At 48.1% G+C, this 14,367-nt stretch overlaps 2 protein-coding genes across 6 annotated transcripts in view; one reads left to right on the top strand and one right to left on the bottom strand.

Moving 5' to 3' along the window:
• Positions 1-7,094, bottom strand: part of aars2 (alanyl-tRNA synthetase 2, mitochondrial (putative)) — a 31,729-nt gene extending 24,635 nt beyond the window's left edge. Inside the window, exons 1-4 of the mRNA XM_061987959.1 lie at positions 6,741-7,094; positions 1,989-2,177; positions 1,787-1,932; positions 1,536-1,727 (exon numbers count right to left, since the gene is read on the bottom strand). Of these exons, the coding sequence (XP_061843943.1) occupies positions 1,536-1,727; positions 1,787-1,932; positions 1,989-2,177; positions 6,741-6,983 (770 nt within the window). The 5' untranslated portion in view covers positions 6,984-7,094. The remainder of the gene's footprint in view (positions 1-1,535; positions 1,728-1,786; positions 1,933-1,988; positions 2,178-6,740) is intronic.
• Positions 7,095-7,234: 140 nt separating this feature from the next.
• Positions 7,235-14,339, top strand: alg13 (ALG13 UDP-N-acetylglucosaminyltransferase subunit). 5 transcript variants are annotated; one of them, XM_061987961.1, is made up of 24 exons: positions 7,235-7,547; positions 8,758-8,841; positions 8,921-8,971; positions 9,029-9,075; positions 9,129-9,201; positions 9,260-9,341; positions 9,401-9,545; positions 9,603-9,657; positions 9,716-9,821; positions 9,875-9,939; positions 10,010-10,110; positions 11,158-11,243; positions 11,298-11,559; positions 11,641-11,748; positions 11,817-12,124; positions 12,216-12,248; positions 12,309-12,364; positions 12,751-12,819; positions 12,878-13,007; positions 13,423-13,542; positions 13,620-13,660; positions 13,724-13,805; positions 13,875-13,982; positions 14,041-14,339. In XM_061987961.1, the coding sequence occupies exons 1-24, from the start codon at positions 7,428-7,430 to the stop codon at positions 14,337-14,339; spliced, it is 2,631 nt and encodes an 876-aa protein (XP_061843945.1). In that variant the 5' UTR covers positions 7,235-7,427. The 5 variants fall into 5 exon arrangements, with proteins under 5 accessions (XP_061843945.1, XP_061843947.1, XP_061843946.1 ...); XM_061987963.1 differs by having other exon boundaries at positions 9,401-9,657; positions 11,298-11,544; positions 11,817-11,910; positions 11,965-12,124; XM_061987962.1 differs by having other exon boundaries at positions 9,401-9,657; positions 11,817-11,910; positions 11,965-12,124; positions 12,887-13,007.
• The last annotated feature ends 28 nt before the right edge of the window (positions 14,340-14,367 follow it).

The following is a 14,367-nucleotide window of genomic DNA, read 5'->3' as shown; positions in this document are numbered from 1 at the left end:
AAGTGTGTGTAAACATTAGAAGTGCTCCTCCTCTGCTCAACATATGTAATAACAAGTGTGTGTAAACATTAGAAGTGCTCCCCCTCTGCTCAACATATGTAATAACAAGTGTGTGTAAACATTAGAAGTGCACCCCCTCTGGTCAATATATGTAATAACAAGTGTGTGTAAACATTAGAAGTGCTCCCCCTCTGGTCAACATATGTAATAACAAGTGTGTGTAAACATTAGAAGTGCTCCCCCTCTGGTCAACATATGTAATAACAAGTGTGTAAACATTAGAAGTGCTCCCCCTCTGGTCAACATATGTAATAACAAGTGTGTGTAAACATTAGAAGTGCTCCCCCGCTGGGCAACATATGTAATAACAAGTGTGTGTAAACATTAGAAGTGCTCCCCTTCTGGTCAACATATGTAATAACAAGTGTGTGTAAACATTAGAAGTGCTCCTCCTCTGCTCAACATATGTAATAACAAGTGTGTGTAAACATTAGAAGTGCTCCCCCTCTGGTCAACATATGTAATAACAAGTGTGTGTAAACATTAGAAGTGCTCCCCCGCTGGGCAACATATGTAATAACAAGTGTGTGTAAACATTAGAAGTGTGCCCCATCTGGTCAACATATGTAATAACAAGTGTGTGTAAACATTAGAAGTGCTCCCCCTCTGGTCAACATATGTAATAAGTGTGTGTAAACATTAAAAGTGCTCCCCCTCTGGTCAACATATGTAATAACAAGTGTGTAAACATTAGAAGTGCTCCCCCTCTGGTCAACATATGTAATAACAAGTGTGTAAACATTAGAAGTGCTCCCCCTCTGGCCAACATATGTAATAACAAGTGTGTGTAAACATTAGAAGTGTGCCCCCTCTGGTCAACATATGTAATAACAAGTGTGTGTAAACATTAGAAGTGCTCCCCCTCTGGTCAACATATGTAATAACAAGTGTGTGTAAACATTAGAAGTGCTCCCCCGCTGGTCAACATATGTAATAACAAGTGTGTAAACATTAGAAGTGCTCTCCCTCTGGTCAACATATGTAATAACAAGTGTGTGTAAACATTAGAAGTGCTCCCCCTCTGGTCAACATATGTAATAACAAGTGTGTGTAAACATTAGAAGTGCTCCCCCTCTGGTCAACATATGTAATAACAAGTGTGTGTAAACATTAGAAGTGCTCCCCCTCTGGCCAACATATGTAATAACAAGTGTGTGTAAACATTAGAAGTGCGCCCCCTCTGGCCACAGTTAATAAAATAAATATGTATATAGAGACATACCGTAATAACTTGAAGTAAATAATGAAAATTAAAAACCAATTACCAACAAAAATGTTTTTACTAAAAGCTTACCATTTATATTTGCATAGTTTGTATATGTGATTATATTATATGTTATTATATTATAAATGTTGTAGATACACTTCTTTAGAAGGGTGGTCCTACAGAGGTAGACTTTTTTTTCTCAGGTCTCAAGAAGGTAACAAATACAAGAATGTGTGTGTGTGTGTGTGTGTGTGTGTGCTACAAGGACCTGTTGTACTGCATGAAGACCAGGTTCCAGACCTCCACCAGGTCAGGACAGTGTGTGTTGACCAGCAGGGCGGCGTCTCTCCCGCCCACGTGGTCGTAATGGATCTCAGTGCAGGGGCCACAGGGGCCCGTGTCCCCCATCTCCCAGAAGTTCTCCTTCAGGCCGAAGGGAAGAAGGCGGGCCGCAGGGACCCTGGCGAGGAGGCGGGGCCGTCACGATGAGCCGACGTGTGATTGGCCGAGTCCACCTACCCCAGTTCCAACCAGATCTGCCGAGTCTCCTCGTCAGCCGCTAGACCCGAACGGGGGTCCCCGGCGAAGTAGGACACGTAGAGTCTGTCAGCAGGTATGCCGTAGTGCTGGGTGAGGAGGCTCCACGCCATGGCACACGCCTCTTCCTGCGGGAGCACGCACCTCATCACTGGGCTAACGGCCACGTCTCACCTGCGTCTACCTTGAAGTAGTCTCCGAAGGACCAGTTGCCCAGCATCTCAAAGAAGGTGTGGTGGTACACGTCCTTGCCCACGTCCTCCAGGTCGTTGTGTTTGCCACCTGCTCGCACGCACTTCTGACTGTTCACCACCCGCCGGTACGACGCCATGTCGCTGCGGGGGTCCACCGTGCCCAGCAGGAGCGGCTTGAACTGGAACATGCTCATACTTTCACTTTCACCCATCACTCTTCAAGTAATTATTCTTACTTTTGTCTTCTCTCATTACTCTGTAATGGCCATAGGGGTCCATCGAGGCGTATATATATATAATAAATATTGCCAGTCACAGTTAACTTGTGCTCAGCTGGGAAAATAAATATATATATATATACTTATTATGTCATCCATTTACTTATTATAAACTGTTATAGGCGTATCAAATAATTATGTTAATATTAAATATGTAACTTAATAATATGTGGTGATATAAAAGGCATCCGGTGCTATCAGACCGGGCGGAAGCGGAAATTGACGTCACAAACCACCTAGGAGCACTTGTCAGACCCAGCGTTTTTGCTACGGAGCCACTTCATGGAAGAATCCTCATTTTTTTACCTTTTTTGTGGACTTTCCATTGGCCTGTGGAGAACCGGCACAACAGACTCTTTTTCCAGGAGGACTTTGAGTTGGATGCGCAGACGCGGTACCGTGAGTAAGCTGCTGCGGCTTCCAAACATTTAATCGCTTGCCCGTACGTGCATGCCTCTATGTGCATGTCACATACAGTACGTAACTTTGGGGACTTTGGGGAAATTTATGTGTTATATGAACTTTGGGGAGGTGAACGGTACTTTGGGCTGTGGGATCGAGTGTTTTGTGCGGGTGTGTGGTTTGTATTGGTGGGTTATATGGACGGGAGGGGGGAGGTGTTTGTTATGCGGGATTAATTTGTGGCACATTAAATACAAGCCTGATCATCTTGTGGCTAATAGTTATACATGTCGTGTGTTTATTTACTATATTAATCATTCCCAGCTGAGTATCAGGTCCCACCTGTGACTCCTTAATTGCGTAGTGGCAGAGACACCCGGAGAGCTTGGTTGCGTTTGTTACAACTCTTCAAATAATTATTCTTACTTTTGTCTTCTCTCACTCTTCAAGTACCGTATTTTTCGGACTATAAGTCGACGTTTTTTTCATAGTTTGGCCGTGGGTGCGACTTATACTCCGGAGCGACTTATGTGTGAAATTATGAACACATTATTGTAAAATATCAAATAATATTATTTATCTCATTCGCGTGAGCGACGAAGAAAATGTCCGCAATCGTCACTCACACGCCAACCAATAAGAATTCGGCGGGGGCGAGTGATGGCAGAAGTGCATTGTGGGTCAAGGAATGCTAACTGCTATATGCTATACGCTACTGCCGGAGCTAATAAAATGGATCACGTCAACAATCGCGGTAACTTATAAAAACTGAGAAGGGCTGAACTAAAATGGCAGCGAAAAGGAAATCATATACTGCAGATTACAAGCTGGATGTGGTGAAATATGCAGCAGAGAACAGCAATCGAGTAGCAGAAGGAAAGGACGCTAGCGGGGCACATACCAGGAGCGACACCGGGGAAGAAGATTTCATGGGATTTAGCGATTAGGAGTGACAGATTGTTTGGTAAACGTATAGCATGTTCTATATGTTATAGTTATTTGAATGACTCTTACCATAATATGTTACGTTAACATACCAGTTGGTTATTTATGCCTCATATAACGTACACTTATTCAGCCTGTTGTTCACTATTCTTCATTTATTTTAAATTGCCTTTCAAATGTCTATTCTTGCTGTTGGCTTTTATCAAATACATTTCCCCCCAAAATGCGACTTATACTCTAGTGCGACTTATATGTTTTTTTCCTTCTTTATTGCGCATTTTCGGCCGGTGCGACTTATACTTATACTCAGAGGTGGGTAGTAACACGCTACATTTACTCCGTTACATCTACTTGAGTAACTTTTGGGATAAATTGTACTTCTAAGAGTAGTTTTAATGCAACATACTTTTACTTTTACTTGAGTATATTTATAGAGAAGGAACGCTACTTTTACTCCGCTACTTTTATCTACATTCAGCTCGCTACTCGCTACTAATTTTTATCGATCTGTTAATGCACGCTTTGTTTGTTTTGGTCTGTCAGACAGACCTTCAAAGTGCCTGCCTTACTGGTGACGTTTCACTTCGTTCCACCAATCAGATGCAGTCACTGGTGACGTTGGACCAATCAAACAGAGCCAGGTGGTCACATGACCTGACTGAAACAAGTTGAACAACTTATGGGGGTGTTACCATTTAGTGGTCAATTGTACGGAATGTGTACTGTACTGTGCAATCTACTAATAAAAGTTCCAATCAATCCATCAAAAGTGTGAAGGAAAAAAGATGCTTTTTTATTCCAACCATACATCCCGTCAAAAGCCTAAAAACTGACCGCACATGAGGACGTTCCTGTCTTCACAATAAAAGTGCCGCTCCATCGCGCCTGCGCTTTCAAAACAAGAGTCTCCGAAAGCCAGCGCAAACAAGCTAGCAAGCTACGGAGTTTGACGCCAATATATTTCTTGTAAAGTGTATAAAAACGAATATGGAAGCTGGACAAATAAGATGCCAAAAACCCACCACTTTCATGTGGTATTAGACAGAAAGGGGGAACTTTTCTTCTCCTCCATTTGAAAACGTGGACGTTATCATCACGACTGTCTGATTACAATCAACGCAAGTCATCAGAATCAGGTAATACACCAACTTATATTCTAGTCTTCATGAAAGAAAGGAATCTATATGTGTTAAACATGCATGTATATTCATTAAAACACCTTTAACATGCAAACAAAAACAGCAAAATAAATACATATAAATTATATACTGTATATATCAATGTATATGTGTATATATATATATATATATATATATATATATATATATATATATATGATATGAGTGTGTATGTTACTCATCAGTTACTCAGTACTTGAGTAGTTTTTTCACAACATACTTTTTACTTTTACTCAAGTAAATATTTGGGTGACTACTCCTTACTTTTACTTGAGTAATAAATCTCTAAAGTAACAGTACTCTTACTTGAGTACAATTTCTGGCTACTCTACCCACCTCTGCTTATACTTATACTCTGGAGCGACTTATAGTCCGAAAAATACGGTAATTATTCTTACTTTCACTTGGTTTTGTGTTTTGTCTTCTCTCATCACTCTTCAAATAATGATTCTTATTTTTGTCTTCTCTCATCACTCTTCAAATAATTATTCTTATTTTTGTCTTCTCTCATCACTCTTCAAATAATTAGGGCCCGCATGGCCCATTGCAAAAGGACTTCCGAAGGGAGTCCTTTTGCAATGGGACATAAGGACCTATTGAATTTGTAAGGTTTTATTCTTTATTATTATTATACCGGCCGCCTCTTTGAGCTGTAATTTGACCCACTTAACATGCTTCAAAACTCACCATATTTGACGCACACATCAGGGCTGGCGAAAATTGCCGTTTGATAAAAAAACCAAACCCCAAAAATCAAAATTGCGCTCTAGCGCCCCCTAGGAAAAAAAAAACTAGACTGCCTGTAACTCCCACTAGGAAGGTCGGAGAGACATGAAACAAAAACCTCTATGTAGGTCTGACTTAGACCTAAATTTCATTAATGGTACATTCTCGGGCAAAAATCAACAGGAAGTTGGCAATTCCCCCTTTAAGACAAAAAAGTACTAAAAACAGTCAATTTTGCCTCTTTGAGCTGTATTTTCACCCTTTTAACATGCTTCAAAACTCACCAAACTGAACACACACATCAGGACTGGCACAAATTGCGATCTAATAAAAAAACCTAACCCCAAATCTCAAAATTGCGCTCTAGCGCAATTTTTTAATGAAACGCACAAAAAACTGCTCCTCGGAAGAAATAAATGACAAAACTGCCTGTATCTCCCACTGGGAAGGTCGGAGAGACATGAAACAAAAACCTCTATGTAGGTCTCACTTAGACCTACATTTCATAAATTGACAACCCCCAGCAAAAATCAACAGGAAGTTTGCTATTCCCCCTTCAAAACAAATTTTTTGTAAAAACCGGTCACCTTCCTTCAAAGACTATCTCCTCTTTGTCGTTTCGGCTTCAAACTAACACAGGAGAGAGATGAAACCCTTGTGTATAAAATAACAGAACAGAGTTTTAATACCTGCTCCGGTTTTGATTTTATGACCCTTCAAAGACCCGCTGCGCTGATGCTGCTGTTTTTTTAAGATGGCTGCTTAAAAGCAGGAAGCACCAACGTGCCCACACAATGCAGACAAGGTAGGTACACTAGACAAAAGTCTTGGGACACTTCAGACTACAAGTAGACAAAAGTATTGGGACACTTATGACTATCACTGGACAAAAGTATTGGGACATTTAGGACTAGCACCTGCCAAATATGCGGGCCCGACCAATGCTGCTTGCAGCTTTAATGATTCTTATTTTTGTCTTCTCTCATCACTCTTCAAATAATGATTCTTACTTTCACTTGGTTTTGTATGTTGTTTCATTACTCTTCAAAGAATTATTCTTACTTTTGTTTTCTCTCATCACTCTTCAAAGAATAAATAATGGGTACCAAATCTTTTTGTTTTCAGTCACCTTGGCGACATTCGCCGTCATGCTAATCTGGTCGAGCACTTATTTTGAAAGGCTACCCCGGGTTGGGTTGTGCCCGAGTCTGACCTGGTTCATTCCGGCGTTGACAAACAGCAGACTCGGGTCCCCTCTGGGCCGGACCGGGGAGGAAGGTACCAGTCGATGTTCGTGTTGATGCTGGAAGAAGTCCAAGAAGGTCTCCCGGACGCGCGCGGCTCCCACTTCCGGGGGACACGCGCTCCTGGCGCGTGTCGAGCGGCCCCAGAACCGAACCGGCGGTCCGGTGAGCCGCCGCGTGGCGCTCAGGCTCCGGTGAAGCAGTCCCGGCATCGGCACGTCGGACCAGAACCTGACGAACCGGACGGGAAGCGCCTACTGGCTGGGGCACAGCGCGCATGCGCCTTCTGCTCCTTCTTCTTGGGATTCAAGGACACGTGACAACTTGAAAGCGCATTACCGCCACCCAGCGACCACATGCGCGCACTGCATGCTTCTTTTGATGATACGTGTATTTCATGGAAGATTATTATTCATATTAATAATCATCATCATCATCATTGTGGACATGACGTGTGCATTTAATGGAAGATAATTATTAATAATAATAATAATAATCATGGCGGTGTCAGCGGAGAAAGGCGTCATTCTGTACACAGTACTGAAAGTTCCGACGCTCGCTTCTTCGCGTGAAGGTGTCCGCGCGCTCATCAGCGGTGATTCAAGTCACCTGCCAGGTGCAGCTCGTGTCCTTGGAAGTGTTTTGGCGCCGGCGGGATGCACAAAGGCCTGAAGAAGTACTTCGTCAACATGGACGACTACCTGGCCAGCCTGGGCCTCTACCGCAAGATCGTGGCGAGGGACGCGTCCAGCCTCTTCCGGGCCGTGTCGGAGCAGGTCAGTTGCCATGGTTACAACCAAAGTTACTATGTGTGTGTGTAGCTGTACTACTCCCACAACTACCATTGTGTGTGTCTAACTGTACTACTCCCACAACTACCACCACGTTTGTGTGTATAGCTGTACTACTCCCACAACTACGTTTGTGTGTGTGTGTGTAGCTGTACTACTCCCACAACTACCACCACGTGTGTGTGTGTGTGTGTGTCTAACTGTACTACTCCCACAACTATCATTGTGTGTGTGTGTGTGTGTAGCTGTACTACTCCCACAACTACCACCACGTGTGTGTGTGTGTGTCTAACTGTACTACTCCCACAACTATCATTGTGTGTGTGTGTGTGTGTGTAGCTGTACTACTCCCACAACTACCACCACGTTTGTGTGTATAGCTGTACTACTCCCACAACTACGTTTGTGTGTGTGTAGCTGTACTACTCCCACAACTACCACCACGTGTGTGTGTGTGTGTGTGTAGCTGTACTAATCCCACAACTACCATTGTGTGTGTGTGTGTGTGGCTGTACTACTCCCACAACTGTGTGTGTGTGTGTGTAGCTGTACTACTCCCACAACTACGTTTGTGTGTGTGTGTAGCTGTACTACTCCCACAACTACCACCACGTGTGTGTGTGTGTGTGTGTGTGTAGCTGTACTAATCCCACAACTACCATTGTGTGTGTGTGTGTGTGTGTGTGTGTGTGGCTGTACTACTCCCACAACTGTGTGTGTGTGTGTGTAGCTGTACTACTCCCACAACTACCATTGTGTGTAGCTGTACTACTCCCACAACTACGTGTGTGTGTGTGTGTAGCTGTACTACTCTCACAACTACGTGTGTGTGTATAGCTGTACTACTCCCACAACTACCATTGTGTGTAGCTGTACTACTCCCACAACTACGTGTGTGTGTGTGTGTAGCTGTACTACTCTCACAACTACGTGTGTGTGTGTGTGTGTGTAGCTGTACTACTCCCACAACTACGTGTGTGTGTGTGTGTGTGTAGCTGTACTACTCTCACAACTACGTGTGTGTGTGTGTGTATGTAGCTGTACTACTCCCACAACTACCATTGTGTGTAGCTGTACTACTCCCACAACTACGTGTGTGTGTGTGTGTGTGTGTGTGTGTGTGTGTGTGTGTGTGTGTGTGTGTGTGTGTGTGTAGCTGTACTACTCTCACAACTACGTGTGTGTGTGTGTATAGCTGTACTACTCCCAGAACTACCATCACAGGATCCGCCAGGACTGTGCTAACTTCATGAGAGCTAACGCTAGCGTCTTTGAGCCGGTGAGTGCACCTCACCTGTGACCTCACCTGTGACCTCACCTGTGACCTCACCTGTGACCTCACCTGTGACCGCTTGCAGTTCGTGGAAGGCTCCTTCGAGAAGTACCTGGAGCGTCTGGAGGACCCCAAGGTGAGCCAGGTGTGCCCCGCTGACCTTTGACCCCGTGTAACAGGTGTGTGTTGGCAGGAGACGGTGGGCCAGGTGGAGATCAAGGCGCTCTCTCAGCTCTACAGGTGAGCCAGGTCAGGTGACCACTGGGAGCGCACTCAGTCACCTCTCTTTGCAGACGCTGCTTCCTGATCTACCGTTACCCCGGGAAACCGCCCACCTTCATCTCCGAGGACCACTTTGTGGACCAGGTGAGCGCCCGTGCTAGGCTCCGCCCACACAATGTCATGCTGGTCTGCTGTCGCCTAGGTGACGCTGTGCTGCTCCATCAACGGCCACTATGACATCATCTACCCCAGGACCTACCCCGCCTCCGCCGCCCTGTGCCAGGGTGAGTTGACAGGTCAGAGGTCACAGGTGCGGCGCTACAGCGTGCGTGCGTGTGTGCAGGTGTGGTGTACCAGCTGCTCTACACCAAAGTCTTTGGCTGCGAGGAGGCGGAGCTCTGTCAGGCCGTGGAGGCGTTCAGGGTGGGAGGTCGTCGCTATAGAAACAGCGTGTGCAGCGACGAGGTTCCCGAGGAGAGAGGACACAGGTGCGCACCTGCACGCCCCCCGCTTGTGGCACACCCTCACTGTGTCGGCTCCTGCAGGGAGGAGGCGGAGTCAGGCGGCGCCACGGACGAGAAGCAGGCCGACGACGGCAAGGTGGGCGGGACCCCGTGCCTTTGACTGCTTAAACAGTGATCACTTCCTGTCCGCTCAGTTGGAAGCCCCGCCCCCCTGCAGACTGCCTTACAAGGTGATGAAGTCCCTGGACGGCGAGGTGTACAGGAACGTGGAGTTCGACGTGTGGCAGGACACCTGCAAAGGTAACGCCGTCACTCCGCCCGTGTCTGCCAGCTGTGACCAGGTGTGTCCTCAGAGATGCAGAAGAGTGACTACATGGTGTTCGCCGGGAGACAGTACTTCCTGGGAGACAAGTGTCAGGTGTGCAGCCTGGCCCCGCCCCCTCCTCCTCCTTCACAGCAACATGGCCACCAGCGTCTTGTGCTTGCAGGTGCGTCTGGAGCCCAAGGGGAAGTACTTCAACGCCTTCATCCAGGAAGTAGGAACGCACTCGGCCGCCGTCACCGTCTTCATCGAGGAGCTGGGCGAGAAGTACACACACACACACACATCAATACACACATATACATCAGTACACACACACACACACATCAGTACACACACACACATCAATACACACACATACATCAGTGCACACACACACACACACACACACACATACATCAGTACACACACACACACACACCAGTACACACACACACACACACATCAGTACACACACATACAACAGTACACATCAGTACACACACACATCAATACACACACATACATCAGTACACACACATCAGTACACAACAGTACACACGCATCAGTACACACACACACACACATCAGTACACACACATCAGTACACAACAGTACGTACACACACATCAGTACACACACACACACACACACAGATCAGTACACACACACACACACATCAATACACACACATACATCAGTACACACACACATACATCAGTACACACACACACATAAATACACACACATCAATACACACACATACATCAGTACACACACACATACAACAGTACACACACATCAGTACACGCACGCACACACATCAGCAGACACACACACACACATCAGTACACACACACACACACATCAATACACACACATACAACAGTACACACACATCAGTACACGCACGCACACACATCAGCAGACACACACACACACATCAGTACACACACACACACACATCAATACACACACATACATCAGTACACACACACATACATCAGTACACACACACACATAAATACACACACATCAATACACACACATACATCAGTACACACACACATACAACAGTACACACACACATCAGTACACGCACGCACACACATCAGCAGACACACACACACACATCAGTACACACACACATCAGTACACACACACACACACACATCAATACACACACACATCAGTGTACACACACACATACAACAGTACACACACATCAGTACACACACACACACATCAGCACACACACACATCAGCACACACACTCACACATCAGCAGACACACACACACACCAATACCCACGTACGTGTCACTTCCTGTGGCAGACACCTGGTTCCACTGACGGACCTGAAACCCGTCAATCCGGTTCCCGCCTGGAATGTGGCGGCGCCGTCTCGGAAAGGAGACCCCGGTACGTCCACTACTTCCTCTTCCTGCAAGCGTGTGCCGACTTCCTGTTTCTCAGATTGCGACACTCGTGGTCAACGCCATCACCGCCATCGCTACTTCAGGAAGTCCCGGGGCGGTATGAAAGGGGCGGAGCTTTTGATAGCTCCTCCCTCGTATGGGGGTCTGGGCCCCTCCACGCTGCCCCCCCGCTTCCAGCCTGCGGGTCACCCTCGCCCCCCTCCTCCTCCCTCTGCTGGAGCCATGACCTATGACCTCTACGCTCCGCCCCACCACCACCACCCCCCTGCCGGACGCCCACCGCGGTATGGCACATCCAGGTGTGTGTGTCACCTGTGTCATGTGGCAGCCAGCTTCTGATGTGTGTGTGTGTGTGTGTGTGTGTGTGTGTGTGTGGTCAGAAGCTCCACACGCTTCCTGAACCGCCACCTGATTGGTCCCCAGTTGACCTACTACCCGCCCACTGGGAGGCGTTACTATGACTACGAGAGCTACGCCTTCAGGTCTCGGTAAGAAGCCATGTTGATGTGGTGAGGGGGCGGAGCCTGACAGGTGGTGTGTGTGTGTGTGTGTGCAGGCGCAGTCGGCGTCAGAACGCCAACAAAGAATGTCAGTTCTCCTTCTCGGACGCCACAGAAGACGTGACCTACTACCAGCTGGACCACAACCAGGTAAATACTTCCACACACGCCATCTTGTCCTCCACCACATGTCCACGCCCACAGGGCCCGTCTGTGCCCCAATCCCCTGCCATGGCCACGCCCCCTGCAGGCTCCTCCTACAGGGTCCAGAGAGGCTCGGGGCCCCTGCCAGGCCCGCCAGGATCCACCCTGGTGTGTTCCTCTGAGGAAGACCAGGAAGATGTCAACACTGTGGAGGCCCCAGGTGTGTGTGTGTGTGTGTGTGTGTGTGTGTGTGTGTGTGTGTGTGATTGACATGTGGTTTGTGTGTGATTGACATGTGGTTTGTGTGTCAGAGTTCAGAGAGGACTTCATCTACAACACCCAGGGTGAGTCACATGACCTGTCAGCAGCCTTGGTCACCTGACAGGAAGTGGAACCTGTTTCAGATCCCACCTACCAGACTGCCAGCATCTACACAGCTGCAGAGTCTGCCACCAGCCAGGTAACACACACACACACAGGTAACACACGCATACACAGGTGAGGTAACACACACAGGTAAAGCACACGCGCACACAGGTGAGGTAACATACACCCACACAAACAGGTAACACAGGTAACACACACGCGTCCACACAGGTAACATACACACAGGTAACGTAAAGGTACACCTGGGTAACGTACACACGGGTAACGTAAACGTACACCTGGGTAACGTACACCTGGGTAACGTACACACAGGTAACGTAAACCTAGGTAACGTAAACGTACACCTAGGTAACGTACACACAGGTAACTTAAAAGTACACCTAGGTAACATAAACGTACACAGGTAACATATACACGCACTATGCGGCTCCAAGTGATGACATCATCATGTTGTGACAGGATCAGCAGGAAGGGGGCGTGGCCAACTCTCCACCAAGATCTGATATGACCTACAGCTACACACAGCAGGTACACACACCTGACCTTAACATCACAACCTCGCCTCCTACTCTCTGTGTGTGTTGAGGTGGTGAAGCCATTAGGGGTCATCTCTTCTTCACCTTCATCCTCCTCTTCCTCATCACCCTCTTCCTCCTCATCTCGTGCACCTGCTGCCACTCACCTGCCTGTGGCATCACATGCTCCACCTCGCTCAGGTACACACACACACACACACTACCTCGCTCAGGTACACACACACACACACACACACACTACCTCGCTCAGGTACACGCACACACACTACCTCGCTCAGGTGTACACACACACACACACACACACACACACTACCTCGCTCAGGTACACACACACACACTACCTCGCTCAGGTGTACACACACACACACACACTACCTCGCTCAGGTGTACACACACACACACTACCTCGCTCAGGTGTACACACACACACACTACCTCGCTCAGGTGTATACACACATACACACACACACACTACCTCGCTCAGGTGTACACACACACACACACACACACACACACTACCTCGCTCAGGTGTACACACACACACGCTCCACCTTGTTCAGGTACACACATGCACACACACTTCTCTTGTATCTAGTTGCCATGGCGATCCCAGCAGCCTCCCCCTGGTTGGTTAACGAGATGGGCGAGACTGTGTGTGCGGTGCTGACTCCGCCTCCTTACTCCTATGACCCCAATGGCAACGACCTACCCAGAGGTGACCTTGACACTTGACCTGTGACCCCGTTGTGGTGCTGAGTGTGTGTGTGTGTGTGTGTGTGTGTGTGTGTGTAGACTACAGGGTGCTGCAGTACTACTTCAACCTGGGCGTGCAGGTGAGAAGATGGCAGCCAATCAGAGAGCTGGGTAGCATGGTGACCTCTGACCTTTGTCCTCAGTGGTACTGGCAGCAGCAGCAGGTGTACACCCCCCCCTCCCCCGACCCCTACCAGCACTGCCCCCCCTACCTGGGCCAGGACGGTGAGCTGCTTGTCAGGAACAGGAAGTAGTTCCACTGCTGATCATGTGACTGTCTGACCCCTCCCCCAGCCGGCCCTCCCTCCTATCCCGAGGCAGGACGCGGACCCCAGCAGCCGCCGTCCTTCCCAGAGTGCACCAGGGCTGCTGACGGACAGGCGGAGTCTCAGGGCGGCAGCGGTCCGTGATTGGTCGTCTTTGTGTGCGTCCAACTTTGTCATTCTCCTTTTGTCTACAGGCCCCGCCCCTTCCATGGAGGGCTGTCCTCTCACTGGTCCGCCTTCAGGCCCCGCCTCCTCCGCGCTCTTGTACCAGGATCAAGCCCCTCTACTGCACCTGCCGTATGATGCTCCACCCCCTGCTGGCTACCTGGCCCCGCCTCCTGCCCCTCACCACGCCCACCACACGCCTTACCAGCCGTGTCTTCCCTGGGGGGCCTTCCACGCTGGCTCCCGAGTGTACTGCCCCACCACTAACCCCGCCCACGTGGTGGGCTACCTTGCGGCCCCCACGCACTACATCCCCCCTGCTGTGTGACCTCCTTTAGCTCGTATGCTAACGTTTA

This window comes from Nerophis lumbriciformis, linkage group LG27 (assembly GCF_033978685.3).
Source record: "Nerophis lumbriciformis linkage group LG27, RoL_Nlum_v2.1, whole genome shotgun sequence".
In the NCBI taxonomy this organism is placed as follows: Eukaryota; Metazoa; Chordata; class Actinopteri; order Syngnathiformes; family Syngnathidae; genus Nerophis; species Nerophis lumbriciformis.
This window is presented reverse-complemented; position numbering and strand designations above follow the sequence as displayed.

Bases quoted from the DNA above. Each gene is read 5' to 3' on its own strand.
- alg13 (XM_061987960.1), top strand. From the start codon at position 7,428: ATGCACAAAGGCCTGAAGAAGTACTTCGTCAACATGGACGACTACCTG. The intron at 9,658-9,715 runs GTGGGCGGGACC...CTGTCCGCTCAG, and splicing joins AGCAGGCCGACGACGGCAAG to TTGGAAGCCCCGCCCCCCTG. The intron at 12,249-12,308 runs GTGAGTCACATG...AACCTGTTTCAG, and splicing joins CTTCATCTACAACACCCAGG to ATCCCACCTACCAGACTGCC.